This window comes from Athalia rosae, chromosome 3 (genome assembly GCF_917208135.1).
Source record: "Athalia rosae chromosome 3, iyAthRosa1.1, whole genome shotgun sequence".
In the NCBI taxonomy this organism is placed as follows: Eukaryota; Metazoa; Arthropoda; class Insecta; order Hymenoptera; family Athaliidae; genus Athalia; species Athalia rosae.
Genome location: NC_064028.1, coordinates 7034501 through 7060748, shown reverse-complemented (window position 1 = coordinate 7060748; position 26248 = coordinate 7034501). Strand labels below are relative to the sequence as shown.

General features: G+C 42.4%; 3 protein-coding genes across 11 annotated transcripts in view; 2 read left to right on the top strand and 1 right to left on the bottom strand.

The window, feature by feature from the left end:
- The window catches only part of LOC105687724, a 163807-nt gene that overhangs the window by 4598 nt on the left and 132961 nt on the right, over positions 1 to 26248 (bottom strand). For 3 of the 8 annotated variants that reach the window (XM_048652434.1, XM_012403576.3, XM_048652440.1), the window contains 9 exons: positions 23822 to 24070; positions 23403 to 23667; positions 22868 to 23318; positions 22505 to 22760; positions 22060 to 22426; positions 21666 to 21964; positions 21327 to 21563; positions 21068 to 21218; positions 16291 to 19907 (listed from right to left, as the gene is read on the bottom strand). In XM_048652434.1, coding sequence (XP_048508391.1) covers positions 19645 to 19907; positions 21068 to 21218; positions 21327 to 21563; positions 21666 to 21964; positions 22060 to 22426; positions 22505 to 22760; positions 22868 to 23318; positions 23403 to 23667; positions 23822 to 24070 — 2538 coding nt within the window. In that variant the 3' untranslated portion in view covers positions 16291 to 19644. Of the gene's footprint in view, positions 1 to 15112; positions 15246 to 16290; positions 20632 to 21067; positions 21219 to 21326; positions 21564 to 21665; positions 21965 to 22059; positions 22427 to 22504; positions 22761 to 22867; positions 23319 to 23402; positions 23668 to 23821; positions 24071 to 26248 lie in introns of those variants that run through there. The other 5 variants (XM_048652439.1, XM_048652435.1, XM_048652438.1 and 2 more) reach the window with 5 other exon arrangements.
- LOC105687720 (tetraspanin-3-like) lies at positions 5 to 5824 on the top strand. Its single transcript, XM_012403569.4, has 6 exons — positions 5 to 133; positions 812 to 1000; positions 1562 to 1726; positions 2289 to 2507; positions 2666 to 5393; positions 5598 to 5824. The coding sequence occupies exons 1-5, from the start codon at positions 74 to 76 to the stop codon at positions 2852 to 2854; spliced, it is 822 nt and encodes a 273-aa protein (XP_012258992.2). The 5' UTR covers positions 5 to 73; the 3' UTR covers positions 2855 to 5393; positions 5598 to 5824.
- LOC105687721 (CD63 antigen-like) lies at positions 5676 to 15911 on the top strand. 2 transcript variants are annotated; one of them, XM_012403570.3, is made up of 5 exons: positions 5676 to 5885; positions 14407 to 14598; positions 14688 to 14873; positions 15016 to 15225; positions 15340 to 15911. In XM_012403570.3, the coding sequence occupies exons 1-5, from the start codon at positions 5826 to 5828 to the stop codon at positions 15412 to 15414; spliced, it is 723 nt and encodes a 240-aa protein (XP_012258993.2). In that variant the 5' UTR covers positions 5676 to 5825; the 3' UTR covers positions 15415 to 15911. The 2 variants fall into 2 exon arrangements, with proteins under 2 accessions (XP_012258993.2, XP_012258994.2); XM_012403571.3 differs by lacking the exon at positions 5676 to 5885 and adding an exon at positions 10609 to 10762.

Below are 26248 nucleotides of genomic sequence, written 5' to 3'. Positions count from 1 at the left end.
CCACGACCCGATTCCGCTGCAGCGACGAGACGTACTACGGATCGTCGGTCTTTCGTGTATTTATAAATCTGAGATGGCTCGGACCGTCATCTGCCTCCGGTATTTTCTGCTTGCCTACGTCATCCTACTCGGCGTAAGTCGATTTATATAAACAAATAATTCTAACGAAATTTTAACAATTATTTGAGTATATAATTAAATATCGCACGCCTCGACGCCGAAGGGTTAACGAACTCGCGTCTATCCACTTTATGAATGGATTAAGATTCGCGGAAAATTTCCCTTTCTTTACTTTTCACACGGTCGAAACTCAGCTAAAGACGTAGCGACTTCGAGACGAGACTGGAGCAGACTCCCTCCTTCCTCCGAAATGAATCTGACTCGAATTATTTCGCGTCTAAGTAAAAACCGGCGCTCCATCCGTGTGGGGGGAAATGCAGCAGGTGTCCCTCTCCGAACACTTTTGAATTTCTCGAATCCGCGAGTTGACTTAGTTTTTCGTTATTCGGACGAATCGCAATTGCCAAAATTATTCCAACTCTCGCTGCCAGAATTATACATTTTTGAGACGCGTGGGAACAATCGGATGCGTAATTACCGCAGATGAAATATCTAACGTCTCTCTACACCGGGGCCGACTAGGCGACGATTTCCATTACTACGACCGATAAGCCGCTAGCTTATCTATACGTAAGATTACCTGGCACGGTGTTAACTCGATAACGCGAACGCGATAGAACGTCTACCTGGAAGTACAGGCGCTCACGTAATATTATTTTCATCGTTTAACTATTTTTACTCCCGTCCGCAGATATCTGGAATCATCGTTTGCGTCGGTTCCGGGGTCTTCATTTATCAGCTCAAGGAGTACAGCCCTCTAACTCCGGAGGGTGTTTGCGGACCAGCGATTCTTCTACTTGTCGCCGGCTTGGTAACGTGTCTGATCGGATGGTGCGGTTGGCACGTCATGGAATTGACGCGCAGGATACAGATAATATGTGTGAGATGATTTACCGGTACAATTTGTTTTGTTTTTTTTCACCAGAATTACAAAGGTCAACGAACGCGGGTGTATTGTGTGAGGTACTCGACGGAAGGTAGTGTATGACGAGCGTACGTTTCCGCAACGCATTCCTGACGCTCAATGATTTTCAACGCGTCGTGTGGATCGCGACGTTCGCTCGACAATTATTTTTTCGCGTTATCGCGATGTGACTAATGTTAGAAAATGAGTGAACCTCGTCGATCTAACGATAACGTTAAGTAGAGAGAACGAAAAAAGTGTGAACGCGATACGCAGCGATATCGTATCAAATCGTTGAATCATCTCGTGAGATTGCCGAAAGTATCGAGAATATCGTTATTGCGAATGTACGTACGCACCGGGTGATAAGATGAGCAAATGGACTTGGACACGTGAACTCGATTGTACAAATCTCTTTGTCGTCGCTCGAATCTCTTTTTCGAATGGAAAAATATTAGCCCAAGAAATAAGAAGATTAATTTGTACCAGGAATCGTGTTAGATCGGTATCATGGATTTTTGGTTTTTTTTTTTTCAGTTCTCACTAACGCTGGCGGCGCTGGCAACCGTTGAAAGTGGAACTGGAATCTGGGCTTTAATTAAACACGAAGAAATCGACACTTTACGCACGGCTGCTTTGGAGACGATCTTCGCCCAGGCAATCACAGACGAAAAGGCTATCTGGGATCGGATGCAAATTAGGGTAAATGAAACGGCGAATCGTCGAGATGCTCCTTGGCGGCATTTCGAAAAACTCCAAGAGCACGAGTAAAAATGGAGAAGTCGATCGAATGTTAACACTACCCGTGGAAATTATTTAATAATTTTTTGCGGCTAAACCCGTTCGAAGAAGAGGTCAGACTTTTCAAGTTATCTTTCTACTGGTCCAACGATTTCGGAGAAAGATCAGCCGGCTTATATATTTTTCCATAGCGATAAAGATCCCGTATTTCCGGCCTAATTCGACTGAATTAGAAAAAGCGAAATCTTACCGAGAAATCATAAGTCGACACAAATGATTATTCTATATTGAACGCGGTCGTAATCAGCTGATAATTATCAATTCTTATTTTTAATTACTTACAACGATAAGGTTAATTTCTTCTAAAAAAAACCCACAGTTATCCGCACTCGTTCGCGTCGAGAAGTGAATCTGACGACGAGATCAGGGAATTCATGGAATCCTGAGCGCTGTACTGGCGCGATGAAGAGGCGAAAAAAAATTTACGCAATATTGACCGTTCGTCGTATCTTCGAAATTTCAGCTGCAATGTTGCGGCATCGACGGACCTTCGGATTACCGAGTCACGGATTCCGTCCCCTGGTCATGCTGCGACACGACATCGCAATCGGATCCTACGACGACGGCAGCTGCGGCTTGCACAAAGATGTATTCCAGGGGATGTTTGCACCCCGTTACCAACCGGACAAAGTCCATTTTTCTACACATCTTTTTACTCGCCCTTTGCTCCGTACTCGTCCAGGTGAATCGATCGCTTCCAAATCTAAACTTCAACCCTAACGAACCAAAAAATGTTAATTAGTTGTTTAACACGCTACGGTTTCGTGTATGTTAAACAGCTTATTCTACTCGCTGTTTTAATTTTAACATATTAACACGCTCCATTTTTCCGGATTCCAGGTGTGCGGTGTGATAAGTGCCTGTTTCTTTGCGCGTGGTATAAAGGAGGGCGCGGAAAGAAGGCGGCAAGAAATTCTGCAAAATGGACAGCCGACCGTCACCGCGAAAACGAATCAACCCTCCTCGGATACGGAGATTGATTCTCGACTGGTTTTCAAACCCCCGAGACCCTCCAGAACGAAGACGTAGTTTTTAAAACGTAGTTTACACTTAAGGTTTTCAGCTCGATTTTATTGATACGAGCCGAGATTTGTTCCTAGTTTTAGCGTAGAGTTAATCGAAACCGAACTGAATATTATATTTTATCCATACGAACGTTCATTTAACCATTGTATCAAATAAACGATTCATAAATTCAGATACTTATCTACAGTTTCTTACGCGCTACACATTATGCCACGAGATGGAAACTTTCTGTTTCGCTCCGATGTAAAATTCATAATCTAGACGTTTGAGCCTCAATTTTTCTCCAGTTCATTTGGAATAGAATTTTTCAATTAATCGGGAAATTTTCAGAACGGTGGGAAATCAACCATTCGATTACGATCCAACCGCGGAAAACTTGCGCCCATTCTTTCCTCGAGTTGAAAAAATGTGGTGACCGTTGAATTATACTTCGGAGAATATTTACTTCACCACAATCACCATTTGCCCGACTTGATACAGTCCGTCGTTCAATTATCTTATCGTATAGGCGAACCGCGAGTTAGTTTCGTATAATATTTGCAATCCAAACTCAATTTCAACATCGCACAACGAGGACGATTTTGAGTTAGTGAATATCGTGGTTCGTTCGCGCATCGAAATTTAGAATTTCATCTGATTGTGAGTATACCGAGTTTGACCGGAGACCAAGTTCGTGCTTCAATTTACGCATAAAGTATAATGACGTCAGCTCGAACTACGACATTAATATATGAGACACGATGATTAGTCAACGCTTCCGAACTACAGGAGTCACTCACTGTATACGTCACCGACGATTTTATGATATGCATATTCCACGATCGTTCTACCCGTCTGATCCGTCTGATCGCGAAGTCCGATCTCCGCATCTCGATTGGCCTTCCAGAAACTTACGATACCGATAATTTTGAAGAGCTTCGATCGATTCAGATATCGGTATACAATTTTCTCTCTACAAATATTACAATTTGCGAATTTGAGAAACGAGTGACGTGTCAGTAGGTATTAGTCTATGTACATGTATTTACACGAGCGACATGGAAGTTTTGAAATTTCACTAAAATGGTCATGACGCATCATAATTGCAGCCCGGAGAGAAACTCAAAGTTTAGTATACTTTTACCTGTATAATTTTGTAAACGTTGTACGTTGACTAGAAAATTTCGGTGTACATATAAAGCATCTTTATGTATAAAAATCGGTTTTAAAATTCTGGATCTCACATGTGAGCTGTGTAAGAGGATAAAAACGATATGAGGAAAATTTACAGAGAAAGAAAAAAAAGAAATCATCAAACCCGTCACATTAGCCCAGCGTAACCGCGACGTGTCAGCGTGTTCCATCGTAATGACACACTATACGTTCAAACACGCATGTAGTTATACAGCACATATGCGAACGAGGAATAGAATAATTGAATTCGGAGTCGCCGGTTTATGTAACGCAGCCTTTAACGTCGATGGTGCAGCGCTGTCGCAATTTGGCTACGCGTACTTAATTTTTATACGAGAACGCGAGGGTGTAACTATATAATTACACAAAGTGTTATAAATTTATGTAGACAATAGGAACAGTTGATTCCTCTCCTGATCTTATCCTCCGCAGACACACAGAGTGTGAAACAATTAGTATCATGGGAAAAAAAAAGAAGAAATTTTCGAAAAAGAAAGTGCAATTACGTGCTCGTTATTTTATTTGATTTTTTTGTATATCTGTTGATTTTTTCTTTTTTTTTCTTTTCATCTAGGAGTTCCGAGGCTGTATAATATCAATAAATATGAAGGCCTAGAGATAAAAGTGGATGATAACCTTTGGTTGAATTGAACATTAAACGTATGTGCGGATGAACTTCTGACTTTGAGAGGATTCACGCATTCGATGCAACGTGTAGAGTAAATGACGTGTCAAAAATTGAGATTGAAAAACGAGCTTCGACTCTCCGTAAGATTTTCAGTTTTTCACGCGTGATATTACAATCGTAAAATATTCCAAACGTTTGCGAATTACGGCAACTACGTAACGTGTGCCGGTTAGAAATTTTTACTAAAAATATCTGGGGCACGCTCAACTCGTCAATTGTCGCGACACACCCGCGTTTCCATGACGTATTCCGTAGGAACAACGGAAGAGTCTACGCTGAAACGAAATTCAAAGGACCTAATTAATTTTCATGAAGGAAAAATGAATTAAAGACAACGGCTACAGCGTTTCTGTAGCGTCTAAAATGCGAGAATCTAAAATCTAGGGCACGTCGCGAAAAAACCGTGGTTCAAACCAGCAGCACCGTCGCGACATCACGATCATTGGGGACCCGTTCTCCAATCCCCGTAGCCGGTCGGCGCATTGGCGTCGCTTAGCTCAGGCCTGCGCGCGTTCAAATTTTTCGATTAACACTTTCCGCATGTTCGAATAAAAATCGAAATTCATCGAATTAAATATAGAAATTGGGCAGTTTCCAATAACTAATATAACGTAGCAACTACACCACGACAATTTATCACCAGAGCGCAAGATAGCGATTATTAAAAAACACATTTCGGAGGTATAACGAGGGAACAATGAAATTCGAAAATACCGACGTTCGATTGCCTTATTTGAATTGAATTAAATCTTTTGGTTTTTCTTCTATTTTCCGAACGCGGTTCAGCGGTGTCAACGTTTCTTTTAATCGTTGTTTTCGCGTTTGCGATACGTTGTTACAAACCAAGTGGTTTTTCCTTATCTACGATGAGTAATCTTCTTCCAGATAAGACAGGTGGGGCAGGCAGTATTGTGTTATACTGGAGTACGACACCAGCAGGAGTCAGTTGAATCTGTACCATCGTCCGTTACTGACAGCTGCAGTGAAGAAGGCGCGAACGGTTCACCGTCGAACGAACGGATTTTACCCATTTTTCCGTGAAATATAAATCCAGGGGTAACCAGTGCCAGGGAAAATATTATTTAAAAGAAGAAAACCTCTATAACAATCAAGATGAGTTGCGGAATAGCGTGCATCAAGTACCTCCTCTTCATATTCAACTTCATATTTGCCGTGAGTGATAATTCGTACAGTAATATTAATTCGCCGTCGGTTGAATACGTGGTAATTGATCGAAATGGAAGCGTGTTAAAAATGAAAAAGCACGAGAGTCGTCGCGGCGGTACTGGAAAATGATCAACGACGATCGCCACCTGTAACGTTTGGGCTTTTCTTACGAGCAAAGGGAACGGGTTAATTTAGGACGGTTTTCGCGGTGCGCGCGGCCGTTTATCCGCGTTACGTAATCGACACAAAACTTACCGAATTTACACATCCGTAGGTTTCGCACAAACGGCGGATCGTCTATTATAAACGTGACTGAATCGAAACAATCTGTAACCATACGTTAGTCGGATACTCGCGATGTTCATAACGTGCGAGATTCCAAATTGTTCGAAGTGACTTCATCGGACGATAGATCGGAATTATGATTTTTATCCATATTTCTATCCGCCTCTCTCTCTCTCTCTCTCCGTATCTCTCTTGCTTTTTTATCTTTCAACGCGTAGGTATCTCCCAGTCGGCCTCCTGACTCACGTCATCCACGTTTCAATTTTCAATGCGATGAACCGCGCGAATACGCCGCACGTACGTGGCGTGCGTTACTAACGCTCGATATCCGAGCCAACGCGTACACACTCCCTATCGCAGCTTTAAGCGTATAATAATATACGTACGGTATAAATACGGTTTACCGTATCCAGACGGGATCATGATCGTTCGTTTCGGGTATACCAAAGCTTCCGCGTCGAAGAGGCAACTCCGACGAATGAAAATAATTATTTAGAACTTCCAACGCCGCGGACATTCCTCGGTTAACGGAGACCGACCCTGTATATCAGATCCCTATACCTGCTGGCGTAACAAACGTCACACCGTCACGCTGCATACCTGACTCAGGTACACACCTGATCCTAACAGATCAACCGTAGAGCGACTAGGAGAAGGATTTCCCTGCACTTGGTGGAGATACCTTGAAAATTTCGATTTTTCAAATCAATCCTGCGACGCTACGTGAATCGAATCGAAAGGGCAGAGGTGATTTGTGACGAATACCGATCGATGAACCCTTCGTGATTTATTTTAATCCATTTCAACGTTGTTTTATAATCTATTAGCGGAAGTCGGCTGAATCACTCAGCCTTCGCGGATCCGCGCAACGAGATGCATAATGATAAAATTGATAATAATAAAAACAACGCGAACAACGTTAGTGTATAGCTTTATTCTGACGGTTCAATTATCGCGGTGACACGACGGCGCGAACAAAATGGGCGAGGAGAAATGCGTGAATTAAGGTTAACATAATAATAATATACAGCGGAAGTCTGAAGGTCGATCGTGGGAGTGATACGCCGCACGACCATATTCGAAGTTTACGTCAGGTCGTGAAAAAATCGCGGTGAACAAAAATCTGGCCGATCGTTAAAATCTCGGAGAAATCCGAACGACGAAAATCGCATCGCGAAGACGGCGAAAAACTCTTCGTTCGCAATGGCGAATCTGGGTCATATTTCGGACCGCACGATTTCCTAGAATGTAGGTGAAATCATTGGAGATTCGACCTTGCTCGTAGCGGGCAAATTCGACTGTTCTCGAGTGTCCTGGAGGCTGCGGCCGAAGCCATTCGCGCGTAATTTCTTTTCGGGGTAACGCGGCGTGGCGTCGCCCAGCGTGGCGTCGGATGTCTGCACGGATCTATAGGTTGACCTGTGTGTACCAGAGATATACCCTTCCCATGGTAAACCGAAGACGCGCCAAGGATATCGATTCGCGGGGACGAGCTTTCGTGTTTGTAACGCGTACGTGTATATACACATTTTACGTTTATCTCGTGGCGCCAGTTTGTCGACGGGTCACAATATTAGGGAACTCACTGCTACGCCCGCTCGCGGATTCACGAAATTCAGATCCGCACGTGGATGGGAAATAGAGAAAATATTACTCCGAACTTGTCATCTCCGGACGAGGCCTGCAGTAGTCTCGTATACCAACGAAGCGTTACACGATTTTACGGAGGACAACGAAACGTCGCCGATGCGAATTTTCTTCTCAACTCCTACTCGGCTACGCGTTGAAGACACGAGAAAGAATTCGAAGCGAGAATATTTATATCTCAATTTTGGCAACGGTTCGACGTATTTACTAAGCGCTCTCTGTCATCGTCTCCGTCGCGATTATTACCATATTTGCTCGACATCCTTTTCTGTTTTCTCACGTAAAATGCAGTAACGATCGCGACGTCCCAACTGATTAAGCGGAAAAGAACCAGAGGTAGTCGCTGAAGAGTATTTATTATCAACCGGAAACTGGTTCTTCCTCGATGTCGGGATAAGCTGCAGCTGGGGGTTGCGGGAATACACCGTGTATTCGTAGAGGAAGAGGTAGAACAACAGGTTTCTGATACAATATAACAACAGAGCGATTCGGCTCTCCCGCAGGTTACACGTACAGCCCGCTTTCGGTTCCAGGTGTGGTACGGGTATACCTGTCCACCGTGTGTATCCTATACGAACTCCTTGGAGCGGTTGGAGTTTTTCACTACGAACCAACTCACGATTATTCTCATTCACATTTACACACACACACCACACACACGCACACACTTGTTGATCGCGTGCAGGTATTACGAACGTATGCGTGTATCAAGGATACACGCACTTATATACACGTACATCGGCATTCCAGTTACCGCAGCCTTTTTTATACAGCGGATAAGTTTTGTAATATAAAATGTCTGTTGGCTCGGATCTCGTTGGGTGCACTTTGTGCGGACTTTGGAGCAAATGGCGTATCATACGCGAGGTTCAACCTCGAGTAAACTGTAGACCTTATACGTTCTCCGAATGTGGAAGAAAAAAAGTACAATTATTACATCGGAAAACGAATAGGTGTGCAGGTGGACACTATGGTGGTAGGAGGAGGAGGTGTAGTCTACTTTGCGAAACATGCGTGTAGAATGGAACATCGCAATGGCTCAACAATTGAAAGTAATAGGAGACGAATTCGCGTTGGCTGTAACGACCAGCGGGACGTTACTTTTCCAGTCAGAAACCAACACAGCTAAGAGCTACGTAACATAAAACACACGTAACGCATTGTAACGGCGAACAAGTGTGGAGACGGTATAAACGCGTTTTAAATTCACTACAAACTCGTTTACAGAGAGACGCATGAGTTGGACAGCGTTGCCACTCGGACTTTACAGCTGGTGTTGCTGCACGAGTGATTGCCAGTCCGGAAAAGAATAAAATCTGGTTGAGAAAAAAACTAAAAAGAAAGAAAAAAAAAAAAAACACAAAAAGATAACAGCGGATACGTCACCGCGTGGTCTGTACGGTTGGTTCCTACGCCTTTGGGAGTAAGAACTTTACCGCGGATCCGAAATTATTATAATTCTCATCGGTAAAAACTTGAACTGGAATTTCCATTGAAAGGCGATTCGAATAGCCGTAGATCTAAAAAGTATTCAGATGAACGGAGAGATGAAAAAAAAAAAAAAAAAATGACAAAAGTATCGGTTTCGAAAACTGAAATTTCATGAAGAAAAAAACTTTATCCGTACTCAACGGTGCGTCACGAATGAAATTTCCATAATTTTGCCGTATAAATTTGTCGTTTGAATGTTATTTGACCAATTTGATTTACGGTGCAGTCATTAACGTCCGCGATAATTATGTTATTCACATCGATAACTCGCGTTTGATCGATGTGCAAATATACATGGACGTTAAACTTTGTCCCCCGGCAATAAAAGTATTCGCAAACTTGAGTTTGACGAAACGATATCAGTTTCACTGAGAATCGTCATTTCGTTTGATCTATTTTGCAAGTTCGGTAAAATCGCGTAACGATAATCATGCTCGCTTATGTAATACCTAGTTGAATATTTATGTGAAAAATTTTTTTTTTTTTTTTCATCTACATAATTTTCATACACTGCAACCCAAGTTTAAAATTCCTCTATGCATTTCTCGTATCAATCGACTCACAATTCTCAGTCTCCCGTTTTCAGTCCCTAAAAAACTGTGGAGGAGGAAGAATGCTCCGGACGACGAGTGCATATTATGCGGGCGATGAGCACGAGCTACTCGCGTCAATACCAAAAATTTTTTTACTCGATTTTTTTTATGGATTTTATACTTCCAAATAAAATATGACATCGAATCTCAATATTTTGTTCATCTTCTCGTTAGCCTGGGTAAATTTTGTGAGAAAAAATGCTCGTGGCGCTATAAATTATGGATAATTTTTTAGGATCTGCAGCATGGTATCATTGAATCAAGATAAATGTTACATGTAGCGTATATATATGTAAGTTATGCTTCTGCAGGACGACAGTGATCTTTAAATTCTTCTTGGCCTCTCATGCGTAATTTTTATCAATATACTTCCTTATAGCTTCGAAACATTACATATATAGATAGGAATAGTAGGGAGTGGCGAATTTTTGGCACCGGCAGCATCAACGCAATTCGACCTCCTTGTTATTCTTGCGTATGTACGATATGCCTCGTTCTCGCTTCTGTTTCTCCTCCTTCGATATTTTTGCATCTTCCTCTTCTTCTGTTCTCTCCTACTCCTCGAGATTATATTTAGGCGAGAGGGGAATATCGCGGATAATTGCCGCGGACCAGTTCCTATACTCCTCAGTTGATGGTTTCAACGGCGCGAAGTCTGTTTTTTAAGTTTCACTCGTATCGTCTATTGATTATCCGCATATTCTCGCGAACCGTTGCGACATATCGTTGAAAATAAACCGCAAGCAATAAGAAAAATAAAGTCACACAATTAAACAAAAAGGATAGAGGAACATATAATTCGCCGAGATGAGTTTCGCTTGTGAATGCATAAGGTGGCTTCTATTCACCTTCAATTTATTATTCGCGGTGAGTGTGCATCGGAGAAAGGAGAAAACCTAACGAGGAAAACCCCCTCCCCCCCCCCCCCCCCAATCGGAATAAACGGGGAACTTTTATTCGTCACCCCCTTACAATCGTGACGCGCGAAACCTCGTCGTCGCGATACGACGATGAATCGTTCGAAGAACATCGCTAATTCAATCGAAGAACAATACCACGCGTGGACTTACATATGTATATGTTTATACATTATCGGCCCACGCGATGATTCGGAGTCAAGGTCGACAAGAATCTATTTGCAAACTCCCCATCCACTCGAGATGTTGTAACATCAAGCCATGAATTTTAGGTGGTTACGATACTCACCTACTCCACGTGTCGTCGAGGCTCTCGGCGTCATTTCTCCATCATTTCTCCTCTTCACTCTCCTCTCAGCTCGTCACACTCCGACGTCGTGTCGCGGAAAATCGAACACTCGCGCTCATCGGCATCGTAGCGCGATAACTAGCTGTCACGAGTTTGTCACCGAGTCGCGAAATCGGGTCTCCCCGCATGCGATATCGGAGAGTATCGCGGGGTTACCGATATCGTGCGAAAAAGGTGCATGCCTCACGCTCACTTCTCAAATAATCGGGGAATCCTCGGACATATTTCGAACGTGAATCGTGGAGCCGGCCCGGTTCTAGCGGCTCGAGGAATGGCCTCTATGTATAAGTTCTCCTCTACTACTCTTGTGGCCAAGGTCAAAAATATGCCGGCTCAACAACTAACGCGTAAACATCGCCGGTAATACCCCGACCGAGCACAAGCGAGGGACACGCTGTTACTCATGTTGAATTTTACGTTAGGTATGAGTATAGGCTGATGCTTTGTAAATTTAGAATCGGATTACCCCACAGTGCCAGCCAGTCAAAGACGCAAAAAGAAATGATAACGTTTCGTACTCTGACTTTATTTTTCACTCCTGTACTAGGTATTCTCGCGATACCGAAAGACGTTGACTTTCGCTCGATTGTATCAAACATTATTTGCCCTGTGATCTAATAGTTCGTGCGAACGAACTAATGCTATGTAAGTACTGTGTACGCTGCGACGTACTTCAAGGACGACACGTAATGACGAACAATATTAGTCGGCGGTTGCCGGCACGAGTACGTACGGTCGCCGGCACGAGTACGTACGGTCGCGAAGTATGATATTTGGCCGCGTCTATCCTGTGCGATAAATTTTTTTTCCCCTCATTTCTTCTTCTTTCGTCGAAAAGAAAAAAAAAACAAAAAAAAAATCATTGTACGATCCGAAATGGTATACGGTCCGGCAATTATCTATAAATAGGGATTATGTAACGATACCAACGCTACATCATATATATATATATATATATATATATATACATAGGTGTATACACGCACAATATATATATATTCCAGCAGCGGAATTCACATCCCGCCCGATTCGTCCTCGACACCGCTTACTTCTTACTCGCGATGACATCACGCGGTTTCCTTCCCGCTCCCCAATCCTTCGCGGACTCGTTTACCGTATACGATTCGAATTGCATTTCGATTTATAAATGCTACTCGCGTTTTCAACCGCTATGTGCGAACGAATGTCGTCTTACGGTACGAATGTAATGAATAGGAAGCCTAATAAATTCAAATGACAGTGACAATTTCAACACAGACGCTCTGCACAGATGGCTAGACAAAAGTTGTACCTCCCTTGCACTTCTCGGTTATAATATGTCCGCCGGTTACGCCGGTCGTACTTCACGTGTAGACGTGAGTCTCATTGTCAGAAGTGTTATTACGTCTGCTAATATGCGCGGCAATTAGAAGCGCGCTATGTGATTCAACGACCGAATGGCTTCCTTCTATTACACTTCAGGTCCTGAACCGAAGAGGCTATAATATAAGGCGACGAACGTCATCTCGTGGTAATTGTGCGGGTCAAGCTCCAATTCTTTCTGTAATCATACGAGACGATCCTGATAGACACGAGAATTATTAAATCCGCACTCAAAGATCTTTCAACGAAGACGAAGTGCATTCCAATTGAACCGGTTGGATGTGAGCGTAACTCGCGTTTTCAACTCTATTTTTGTAATTTGAAACGGTCGATTGATAGAGAATGATTGATTTCAGCATCTGTTTTCAATATTTGCAAAAACATCTCGGTCAGTCAGTCAATTACTGGTACATGACACCGTGGCATAGTATCGCTGTGCAAATTTTATTCATAATACGTCAATTAACTTAATTAGCACCATGTATCATATGAAATAAACTACGCCCGGTGAACGCGTCATTTTTATATTTACGTTTGATAAGAATTTGGATAACTGATACAGCCATCTTTCTTATCGTTCGTCAGATTCCCCGAAACGTTGGATTTTGCGCGACGTGAAACTTTTTTTCCTCCTACGGCTGTACCATTGACCTATTCATCATACTATGATACATATATGTATAGAGTATAACAGTCCGGTCTTTCGTCCATTCAATGCCAGACCATACGAAGAATTTCTAATAAACTATGCGCACACCGTACCGATCAATCATCCATTTATATATACCTGACACACTCGTGTAAACTGCGGTACATAATAAGGTATGGAGTACGCGTGTGTGTGTTTTAGTCGGGTTGCAGGCAGTAAAGATAAAATTTATCTCAAGGCTCGCACGGCGCATTTGAATGCTTAATAAAATCAACAAAAAAAAAAAAAGAATCTTTAAAATTAGTCTACGTCACCCCCGTGAAACTATTACTTCGGTAGATTATGTATACATGTATGTGTAAAAAAGAAGTAATGAAGTCTATCAATGAGTGAAAAAAATTAAGAAGAAAATATGATAACGCGGATAGATATGAGGAAAAAAAAGTAGAAAATTTTGTAAAAAACTTATAGAGTGGAGATATACCGAACAAGTATTTTTCTTCAACCTCATTGCATCATTCGATGCCCCTCGTGACTGAGCTTTATTGTTTTTTCTATGAAAAATCGATAGAATTTGTCAGGATATAGATTAACGGTCGCGAACGCTCGGTTTTGATAGGGTGGTTGTTCGATCGTTGTTTGAATAAACGGTCGATGCCTCGACATTTTTGCACCGAACATTTTCCTCTAATTTTTTCGAGACGAGTTCATCGTTTCGAGGAAGTTCGCGAACAGGGAAAACAGTGAGAGAGGGAGAAAAAAAATAAGTCCGTCATAAGTCGCCGACCGCGGTCATTATTTTGTGTACGCAAGCTCATCTCAACGGCGATGTTCAGCACTGCAGAGAATAATATGATTTCGTTCTATAAATATTTTTCTAACAAATTGATAGAGCGTCACTTCATCTTCGCGGTAACGCGGGCGAAGAACCGAGCTTAGATGCCCCCAACGATTTTTTAATCGGAGAAATATTTTCGATTTTTTAATCTAACGCAACAACAGACGGAAATTCCACTTCTAGATAAGGATAAGCCGTATCGGATAACGCGCGAGCCCACCCTTCGTGTCATTTTTTATATACAACGTACGTGAGTCACGGACGATGGGAAGAACGTCAATTGACTGGGAGTGTTCGATTATGACGCTATGAAGGAATATGGGGCGAATTTAACCAGCTGAAAATTGCCAGTTTCGAGGATATTTGTATGATATGTATATTTTTGGTTTTTTTCAGTTACTTGGCTTGGGTCTCCTGGCCATCGGTGTAGTGATTCACCTGCACGTCACAGACGTCACCGATCACCTCAGTGATCAGATATCCGAAGCACCTGCGATTGCCCTGATCGTGATCGGTGCGATAATATTCGTGATTGCATTCTTCGGATGTTGTGGAGCGATTAGGGAGAGCCACTGCATGGTCATCACCGTGAGTACACACGATATGAGTAAAATAAAATCGGAAAATCTGTACCTTCTCCATCACAATTAAACAATATAATGAAAATTGTATTTCAGTTTGCAGTCTTCCTGCTTACCATCCTCATCGTTCAAGTGGCAATCGGTGTCTGGGCTTTCCTAATAACCAAAGAAGTTCAATCGGAAAACGGTATATCTGGCTTGGATGACACGTACCGAAAGGTGTTCTCACAATACTGGGCTGACAAATCCGATCGTAATGCTGTCGACGCGATCCAGTCGACCGTAAATAAAACTTTTATTACAATAATTTCACTCCTCTTTTCATTTCCTCGCATTGAATGTGAAGAGTGAAATGCATACATATACGTACGTTATACCTGATGATTTCAACACGTGTATAATGTATGTATTTATTCATTCGCAGTTGAAATGTTGCGGAATCGAATCGCCAAATGATTTCGGAAAGATTGGAAATTCCACAATTCCATGGAGTTGTTGCGGTAATTCAGAAGGTACTGCCTGTACCGATCAATCATCCATTTACCAGACCGGATGCGTCAAGCTCCTTAGTGAAACTCTCAACCAGTTGTACGTTATCATTGGAGGAGTCGCTATCGGTGTTGCTGCAGCTGAGGTATGATTCGTTCGATTAAACTGCAGGAAAAGTTGTGAAATGTAAAATGAGAATTCACAGTTTGATTCAACAATTATTAATTCTCGTTTTTTTTTTTTTTTCTACCCAACACAGCTGGTCGGCATTATCTTCGCGCTTTGTTTGGCAAACTCCATCAGGAACGACGACCGACGAGGCTACAGAGTTTAATTAATTAATGCGATCGACTGAGTATAAAAACAGAACAAAAACAAAAAAAAAAAATAAATACAAAAACAATGAAAACACAAGGTCGAAGTATACAAGTATTTATACTACGTACTTGAGTCTTGTAACGCATTACGATCGCCAATGAATTTATTTCTTTTCCTTTCGGTCTCTGTTTTATCCATAATGAGATAAAAAATGGAGGAGGAAAAGTCGTGGATCAACGATAAACGAAAAATCGCCAAAAGTTTGAGAAATAAACTTTTAAAAATGAGTCTGGGAAAAACAAAAAACTATTAAATGTTAGAAAATGTGTCGGAATGTGACAAGTCAACCAAATTGAATTTGCTATACACCTCGTCTATACTTCACAAACAAAATTTTCGCTTAGCTTTTCCAATGTACGTAAGTTGAACTGTTATGAGTTAAAATACTATATACGAAACGCAAAATAAAATTGTACGTATATTATACACGAATAATTGATGAAAATAATAATTTAAAAAAACAAAAAAGGTTAACGCTTGTAGCGTTGTTAAAAAGCAAAATCTAAAATATATATCATATGATCGAACTTAGCTATGCCTAATCGTGATTTTTGATAGTATGCGTCTCACATCTGAATTAAGAATTGATCAATTAAGGATTTGCGATGATTCTTAATTAAGTCATGATAATGTTGTTGATTTGCCTAAGAGTTTCTACTTTTTCTTTCCTTTTTTTTACATTCATATAAATTTTCGTTGTAAGATTTCATATTGTACGACGATGATCGATTAATTAATTTTCTATGTACTAACATTATTCCTACAAACGCAAGTTCAACTTGCACACCTGCACTTGTTTAATAGAGTTAGAAACGAGTTATTGTAACTGTTGAATATGTACATGAATTACAAAAAATAACAACAATAAAATACAATATCCAGGTATTTCGCAATAAGAATATATAAAACTCGAACAAATAAGTCAAGGCGAAAAAACGCAAGAAAAAACCATGAAAACAAAGATGATACTGAAAATAAGCAAACAAAAAAAAAAAACTTTATACGTTACGTATATATTTCAAATAAAATTATTTTAAGAGTATAACCACCGTGTCATCCAAGTTGTATTTTTCTTCTTATCGAATAAATATATTCCATCCCTATAATAATTCGATCAATTATTATTTGAAGATCTGTAAAAAGTAATGAATAGTAACGTCCTCGTTATCGTCATTATATAGGTATGTATATTGTCATTATTGTTTATTAAGTTCAAGAGAAGATAGATAACTTACATCTACTTCATATCTCGTATACAGCTAATATAATACATTCTATGTACAATGATGATATATTGTGTTTCATTTCTTTTTTGTTTTTTCCTTCCTTTTTGTGTGTACCTTGATTCTGCAGAGCAATTGTATGTATGCATGCTGTGCTCTTCGGTCGGAATATCATAATGAATTGCCGCTAATAATAATAATGATAATGATAATGATAATGATAATAATAGTAATTAGTAATAATATTCGTACAAGTGCTGATTACTATAGGATATACATCGGTTATTTTCTTTTTTCTCTTCTTTCGTTTGACTTTGCATTTTATTTTGATAACGTATTGAGTTTTCCGCTTCTGGACGTTCGTCATGTATCATTGAAGTTTTCAGAACTCCCTATACGCATATGTCGAACCCGCACATAATGATTATTATTACAATACATAATCTTCACTATTATATAGATAAATTAAATACCTGACTTGCGGTTGCTTTCATCTCGATTACTGATTCTTTTTTAATTCATTTTTTAATTTTATTTTTCTCGATATCCGACAGTATCGTATGACGAGTTTGTGTGTGTGTGTGTGTACCAATCATGCTATAAGATCTAACAATGAATGAAATTTTGGCGTCCTTATACAGCTGCAATTTAGTCGGACTCGAGCCTCGTGTTTTATAACTATACATATGTACGTACGAGTGATATTATATTTTATAGTACGTTATTAGGTTCTCGTCAAGAAACACGTCCCAGATTTCTACGTATCATAATTCACTACGATATATCTAAAGACATAACAATATATATATATATATGTGATATATACTTTGTTACGTTGAAATACAATGACTTTTTTGCGTTTTTGTATTCTTTTCCTTTACTTTTTTTTTCCTTTCATTCATATATCGTTATTAGGGTATCACCGAATTAAAATCGGTACGACGCGACGCGACGACGCCATCGACTATACGTGTGTAATGATATTAATTTATAGTAATTATCATGATCATTATTTTTCATTATTACTGCTGCTAATATTAATACTATCATTTATTACTCCTGTTGTTATCATACAATTTGTTGTTGTTACGTCTGATTCTTAGTCTTCTGGTAAGGGGAATAATTTCTCAATTTTGCATCGATATCATCGTGTTAATTCTCACCATGACTCTCGCCTATTGTACGAGTGCGGCAGTCTTGGGGAAAATCCAAAAATAAAGGAAACGTAATAGAAGATTGAGGGGAAAAAGTAAAAATGACGTTCCAACTGTTAGTTATTTGATCCGATTATAGTCGATGGTTGAAATATTGTTTGGCGAAAATCGAACCCCAGCTCGTTCGTTTTATTTTTTGTCTTATTTTTTTCGATTTTTCTTTATTTCTTTCATTATAAAATCTGCAACCCTTCAGAATTACGATATTCATTACATTCTATTCGTATAATTATAAACGTATATATTCATATATTATTTTTAAATATATTTTTTCTTTCTAAGCTCAGTTTTGGAAGGTTGAATTTGAAATTCGATTTTGCTGCAGAAACTATACATTTTATCTATACGTCTTATGCATGGGGTAAAAAATAGTGGGCGTTCAACGGATTTTCTGATTACGTATAAGTTATAATCATATTTTTTGGAAGTTTGGTATCGATAGTACGTCGTCATAATTAGAAGATCTGCAGAACCTCATGCAACATTCAAATTGTGGACTTCAATTCTTTCCAATGAATAATAATTCGTTTTTAAATTCTACCCTGTGATATAGTAGGTATATTTATTTTATTTTATTTTATTTTATTTGTTGTTTCACTCTTTTACTTACAGACTTTGGCAGAGCTGATACCAAAATTTCAGTATAGAAATTACGAAAGTTACGTGGGTTGTATACGCGTGTGTGTCTCATGTCGCGTGGAAGCCATGTTCTATTTCCAAGTTTCGTTCGGTATAGATTATGTATACGTGGATAGGAGTACCGAACAAAAAAGAAATTCAATCGAAATTGCCACGTATTTCATGTGCGATCCACGAGATATGTAAAGCGTTCGTTTCATGTTAATCATCGGCAGATTATTTTGGGCAGGTAATAATTATTTACACACAGTAATAACGATGTATATAGTAATAGGAATGAAAACAATACACGCGCAGGAAGACTTGATCGGTATGATTGCGAAATTATCAATCATATATTGTATTTCGTTGTTTCGTATGCGTTCTGTCGTATTGTGTTATCGTTATCATCGTTATTCTAAAAATGCAAAAGTATCGTTAGTGGAAAACCTGATGAATGGATCAGATGGGGGAGAAATACGAACGAACGCTACGTGGATCGTACGACGAGGCCTGGAGTACAGAGAAATCAATCATAGCCGTGGTTTCAATTTATAATTAGATCGAAGTCAGATATTGCATAATTTATTTACAAATATATTTGATTATAGCCAATTGTAATATCGCACGGATTAACGTATTTCTTGATGAGAAGATTGACTTTTTATAACATCGACATTGTTCAAGGTATATACAAATGAAAAAACTAACGGGGAAAAGAATATGATGAAATAATTTCACATTGTTCTCGGATGGAATAAAAATAAAAGAGAATAGAAATAAATAATAATCAAAAAAAAAAAATTCTCTTTCGAATTGGCAATATATTAACAAACATAATTTATACTCGTATACCCCCGGAATTATAAATTCAAATGTCACGCGGGGCGGGTTCCCTCGTCAAAATTTTATCAGTCTACGTCGTAATTCGAAAAAATTCACCGATTTTTACACTACGAAAATCGATACTTCTCTTTCGTCATCCGAATTCCTCCTTCAAGAGGACCGTATCTTTTCATTCGACTTTTTGTTTTTCTTGTTTTGTTTCTATTTAATATTAATTTATAACTAATGCGTGAACTTTGCCGAGGGTTTCTTACCGCGTTGACAAAATCTTACGATAACGCTTCACTATAAGGGCGATAGTTTCATCAGGTTGCAGTCGTTGTCTACCGGGGAATCTACCATCGAGTCCATGAGGCTGGCGTTCGAATCGGTGGGCGATGGGGCCGGTGACGAAACAGCGATCTCGTTCAAGAAGTCGAATGTCGCTACCGCTTCGCGTTCCTTTTCCCCATAACGAACGAAGAAGTCGTCACGACCGATGATCGAAGGCCTCGAAGCACCCCACGCGGACGGTAACCGGAGTACCCGGTGCGCCTGGGCAGCGGAGGCTGGGAAACCAAGCAGCAGGTCAACATGCCTCAGACCACTTGCTCTCCTATACCGGCTCTAGCAGACACAGGGTAGCTCGGCTTAGCCTTTCAACTAACTCTCTTTCTCGTTTTTTTCTCTCTCTCTTTCTCTCTCTCTCTCCTAGATTTTAGATCTTCGATTTCCGTTACACGAGATTCAACGGGAACGATATTATCAAAGAGATCGTTAATTGTTATTTTAAAAGCCAATTCTCGACAGGTGACAGAATCAACCCTCACCGAAAAATCCACAGTCAATGATTACACGGAGATGTAACTATAGATACGTGGTTGATTTCGTTTCAGGTGTGGAAAGTGGTGCGGCAGGTTGTAAGGGATGATATTTAAAAATTCATCCGCGTAGTTTCTAGTCTAGGATTCGGGGAGCACGTTATAGAACGAAGATGGGAAAAGTTGTGAATAGGATTGATTCGTTACGTCTCCGTTTAACGGATTGTTAAAATTTGTTAGTTTATCGTAATACTGAGGAGAACGCAAATTATGCGACGGAAATGAAAAGTAAATACCTGATCCGGACAAAAACGAAATTTGAATAATTTCTTTTTTTCACCGCATATTTTTCGCAACGATATTGAATCGATCCATTCATTACTCATCGATAGTTAGAGAAACTGATCATCACTAAGCCGAACTACGTAGCTTTTCTTGTGACAATCAAAGCAGAGCGCGCAGGAGCTACCATCTGAACAGAAAATACGAGTGGCTATGTACAGCGAGAGCAGCTACCTGAATCCATCTTTATCTTTCAGCTTTTTATTCTCTTTCACAATCAAAGGTGTGTCCAGGTATACTTGAGCTCGGGAAGTTTTCGATTCGAAAATACTTCCCTCGGAGTGAAGAAGCTTTCGTACAAATACGTTGGAATATTTGAATGAAAAAAAAAAAAAAAATGAAATAAACAAGCTTCCACCACGAAGTGAACGCTCGTTGATCGAACATTGAAGAAAAATAGCGAGTGATGTGGGAACGACAAAAAATGCAGATCAACTATTCGTGTATAGAGTTATCGTGAGAGAAAAAGCGCGTGTAAAATTATCAGGCGTAGAAATATCGTACGAGGTGGTGGGATGCAGCGAAGCGATTAAATTAGGTAAACAATTTCTCGAGCCGATAATTACCTTTCTTTTGACGTCGGTATCGATGTAGCCTGTGAAGATGACGGTAGTCTGGTGGTTCGTCCCCCGAATCGCTACCCGCGGATCCGCTGCTCGACGTCGCCGAGGAACTTTCGCTGCTCGCCAACATTACATCCAATAAATTTGCCCTCGCCTGTGCGAGAAAAACAGCGAACATTGTTTCGGTATTATCCCGATTGAATATTTTCACGTCCTAATTACCGTTTGGGGGGGGGGGGGGGGAAATTAATTTTTCACGAACCTTTGGATCGGTGAAATCGATGTCTCGTTCTACGTGCACCCAACCGGTGGGACAGCAGCAGGCGAGATCGAGTTTCTCTAGGACCGCGTGAGCGGCGTCTTGGGACGTTGGGTGCTCTTCACCCTTCCGTATCATTCTGTTGAGCTCATCGATAACATCCTTTGAAGTCGCTCTCTCGTGAAAACTCAACGTCCGGTCCCTCCCCTCGACCAGAAGCGGGGCCCTGGCCGGGCTGACCTGAAATATTAACGCGCGAATCAGAGACTGCTGCTTCATTTTTTTTTTTTTTCTATTCAAATTACTCCGACTAAGTGAAATATTTTTAAGTTTTGGACTCACAACGGTGCTAGGGGTGGACGACGTCGCAGCTTCTTCGTCTTCTTCTGGTACTGCTCCGAGAAGTTCCGAAGGCGCGACGGTCGTGTACGATATACCGCCGTTACACGCAACGGCACTGATCATTCGTTCGTCCGGAGCAAGGGGAGGGACGTTGATCTGCTCCAACAGATCGTCGACGGGCTCCATTTCCGAAAGATTTTCATTTCCGCTGTTCTCGTGATCGATAGCGCTCGCCTGCAGTTCCGCTGCAACTGTTTCCGAAATTCGTTCGTTTTGACTTCCGACGCATACTGCGATCGCTGTATAAGAAGAATGGAAAAATTGGTTTTCAGATGATTTTCACTCCCCTGTGAAACGCGTTCGCGAAACAACGAATCGCGTCGACTCTACCGACCTTCGAGGGGCGGTGGGTCCGTAGCGGCGTCTTGACACCGATGCGGAAGTTCCGCTAGGTACATTTGCTGTTCGGCTATAAAGGACAGAACGTTCTGAAGGGCTTGTTCCCTGTCCGGGGGTCTTCCACCCCTCGAAGAGGTGCTGGCCAAACTTTTGGTGCTCTCGAATTTCACGAGTCTGTAAAAATCCCTGGTGAAGTCGGTCCCCACCGACGGAGAGTCGGGATCATCGCTGCACCCCGATAGAGCCGCGGACGATCTTTTGCTGGAATTTTCCATCGCCCCCTCCTCGCTGCTCCACGAAGCGCCTGGACTAGAAGCGTAGGGCCAAGGTCCGCTGGCCCTCGCGTCCATGAGCAGTGCGACCTGAGGGAAATTCATTTTTCCTCATCCGGTTGTGCTGTGTGGAATGGAGAAATGAGGGCGAAAAAAATGCCAACTCACCAGTTCGCCGCCGGCTCTGTCCGCGAGATAACTAGCTCCGTTCCATAAACACTCGTTCGCATCCTCCTCGAGTTCCAAAGGATTCTGTTCCTTGATTGCTGGTAATGCCGGCGTTATTGCCGGCTCCTTCCACGTTGCGTCCGCCTGGACGAGATCCTCCGTCGACAGCGAAAAGCTCCAATCCTCGAGCTCGGCTCTGTCGTACTCCAATTCTAAAAGATCGCGATGCTGCTGGGCGCTCCGCGTGTCGTCCAGTCTGTAGACGAGGAAAAAAAAAAACAAAAAGAAAACATCAAAGGAAGATGTTTCAGAATCTCTTTGTTCGGGAAGAGGATCGGGAGAAAAATTTCGAGCGATCTGTACCTCAACCACTGCTGAACGTATTCGGCGTCCCAGCCCTCCTCTTCAACCAGAAGTACGGAAGATCCGGCGGGACTCGCGATGTTGTAGGGTGACAGGCTCGCAGTGGTGGTAAGTTTTAGGCAGAGATGGCTGTCAGAGAAACTCCTCATGACATGCTGATAAGGCAGGAGGTCTTTGGTCGGTGGATAGCTGTGCCTGGGATTTATGCCCACGGTTAAATTCAGCGGAAGAAAAAGTACGTCGGGATTACCGGCGTCAAGGGTTACTAAGCGCGCGTCGGGAGATACGTCGGCCTCCGTTTCGTCGGTCGCTTCCTTGAGGTCTTCGAGACCTCGGGCGGGTTCCTGACGGGTCCCTTCGCCCTGGACGTCGCTCGACATCGTCGAGTAACCTTCGTCCCTGTTGCCGCTTTCCGGGCTCTCGCTGCCCTCCTCTTCGGAGGGCTTTTGACCTGGAAAAAATCCGAGCTCATTCCGGGCTTGTTCGTTCGAAGTACCGAATACTCTCCGACGCTTCGATTATTTCGACGACTCACCCAGCGGCCTGGCCCGGCGACACTTGGCCGTAGCCATGACGGGAATTTGAAGATTGAGAGATCTGGGTCTCGAAAGCGGTACCCAGGCCGTGTCCAGGCTCAGAGCAGCGACCAGGGCTGCCGGTCCCGCCTCGAGGATACCGTGGATCAAGTCCGTGGGACTTCCGGGACTCGTCGCCTGAGCAAGAAGTCCGGAGAGCGCACGATTCTGAGCTTCCAACTCCCTTATACGCCTCTGCAACGCTCCGATCTCTTCCTTCAGACCCTGAAACGCGCGGGATATCCGATTATATTTCACGACCCTTCTTTTCAAGCCCCGAAGAATCGCTGGAAATTGCGAGGGTGGGGGGCGAATGAAAAAAAAATTGTCGGACTAAAAATCGAATTTAGGAACACGAAGAATAAAAGGGGGAATGAACCTTTTGGGATAGGAGGGCACGGACGACCTGGTTGGCGACGTCATCCAGGCATCGCTCGTACTGTCGACGTTGAGCATCGGCGTCCCGCGCCAAAGCAGCGTGTTCGGTCTCCAGTGTAGCTAGTCTCGCTACGAGAGCGGCATGAACTTCTCCCGCGCAAGCAGCTTCCAAACCCCTCAACTGACCCCGTAGGGATTCGCTCTCCAATTGTAATTTTGAAATTTGAGCCTGGTACTGGTGCACTCGGGCCTTGAAACCGATAAATATCATTCAGTTTTCTGATATCCCTTTATACTTATACGCTTCAAATTCTAATGCACTCGACGCAACGAAACAGAGCGCGCGCACAATACGCGATACGTGGACGTTGAAAAATGAAAAAAAAAAAAAAACAACAACTATGTTCCGAAAACCATAAACACGGTAGGGAGCGGAGCGCATCGCTTGCCCTGCCTTTTTTCCTCCCCCCGGTTTGAAAGAGTTTTCGTGTCTCCCGGTAAGTGGTGGATGGTAATGTTCTGGGTAATATATATGTGTATATATATATATATATATTCTGCACTTGCTGCAGCAGCGGTAGCAGTAGCACCACTGTTAACTGTAATAACGGTGCAACTCGCGCGTTATTAGGAGAAAGACGGTTAGCGTTAAATTAGGGTACGAAGCTGTCAGAGACAGGGGTGCTAATAGTAGAAGCGTGTGCCTGATTTATAACAGGCGTACGAACCGAGCCGAACTCGCAGCCCTCGCTAATGTCTTCTCGGAGGAAAGGGGAGCCCGAAACCCCTGAAAACCGCCCCCGCACCTCGTTCGACTCTATGGAGCGGCGGCGGCGGCAGCAGCAACGCGGCAGTCGCGACATATTGATGCACTTCGAGAGAATTCAAACCGTCGGTTCCGCGATCCGGTTTTTTCTTTTTCGCTTTTTTCTCACACCTATCGTGCCACGTATTCCCTCCCTTCGGCAAAATCTTAATTGAAACACGCTGATCCCCGTCGGTGATTTGTGAAATATCATCATTTCACGTACACTTGATTAGGTATCGATTTTAGCGGGGTGCAGCTATCGGCGAGGGAGGAGAAATCGCAAAGCTTAGTAATCGTGAATGTGAAAGTTTCTTTCCTTTTCTGCACAGGGGAGGAGGCTGGCCGGGTTCTGAAATATGGAAAACGTCAAATTTTCGAGCCCGAAATAGCTCGATAAGAAATTAACGAGATTTGGGATAGCCGGGTTTCGTCCAGGGCGCGAGGGGACGTAGGTATTTCAGGAGCGAGCGCGGCGACGAAACACGCCGGCGTTCGCCAGAATTACGACTCTTTTGGTGTCAAACCGCGCGTGAACTGCGATAGCATAAATTTATTACGCATTCGGTAGCGTTACGTAGCCGAGCGCTTAACGCCCCGTTAACGTGGAGCATTGTCCTCGCGCGACATTAAGTTCGATCGCCGTAAGCCTCGCGTACCTAGAGGGGTACGCGCCTACGCGGATATATATATATATATATATATATGTATTACATTATCCACGTATTTTCCCATACACCTATACCCGCATATCGCACGCGGAGCCGATGACAGGATTTCATTTACAAGTTCCGTGGGGGCAAACGGCGAGCTCTACGTGCTTCGCTTGATAAACGGAATGCGCCTCCTTACAGGAAACTATACCGGGCGAATTATGTGCTCGGTATGGTATTAAGCTATGAAAACGTTCGCAGATTTAATTGAAAAACCCCCTTACGCCCGTATCCTGTGAAACATGCAGAATTACGCGCGGTGACTCCGTGTCTCTCTACGACGAATATTAATCGCGGTACGACGATCGGTAAGACGTAATTTACACGATGGCAATTCCCAAGATTCGACGATCTTTGCCAACCACATCGAGCTTTTGTTATTCAGGATATAAACGTCAGGTGCAAATCCGCGTTCCCCCCCTCCCCTCCCCTCCACCAAGGAACAGGTGTGTGTACGTGGAGATCACATTATGTAACACGTGAGATTATCGAGTCTGCGATTCAATGGTCTCACGAGACGTCTCACTTCTCCATGTCCGATGGGGGGGTGGCTTAGCGTTCCACGAAGACGTTGATTAACCGTCGTCCCAGGGATGGTCAAGCCGGGGGTGTGCGACGGAGAGGGTGACGGAAAAAATGAAGGCAAAAAGGGTTGACGGATACGCTGAGAAGGTAAACGAGAGGGGTAAGTGGTTAATAGTAAAGGAGGATCGGGACGGTTCGAAGGGGGGGATGGACTCGGACGCTTTATTGGATGAAGCGAAACCCCGAGGACGGTTTGGTAGTCAACGCTCGTAGCTTTGTGAGACGTAAGCGTCGCGTGGCTTCTACGGAGGTGTTGATAACGCTCTAACCGCCACGTATACAGCGTTATTTTCTTTCAAAAGATTTAATTAAACGCTTCAATTAC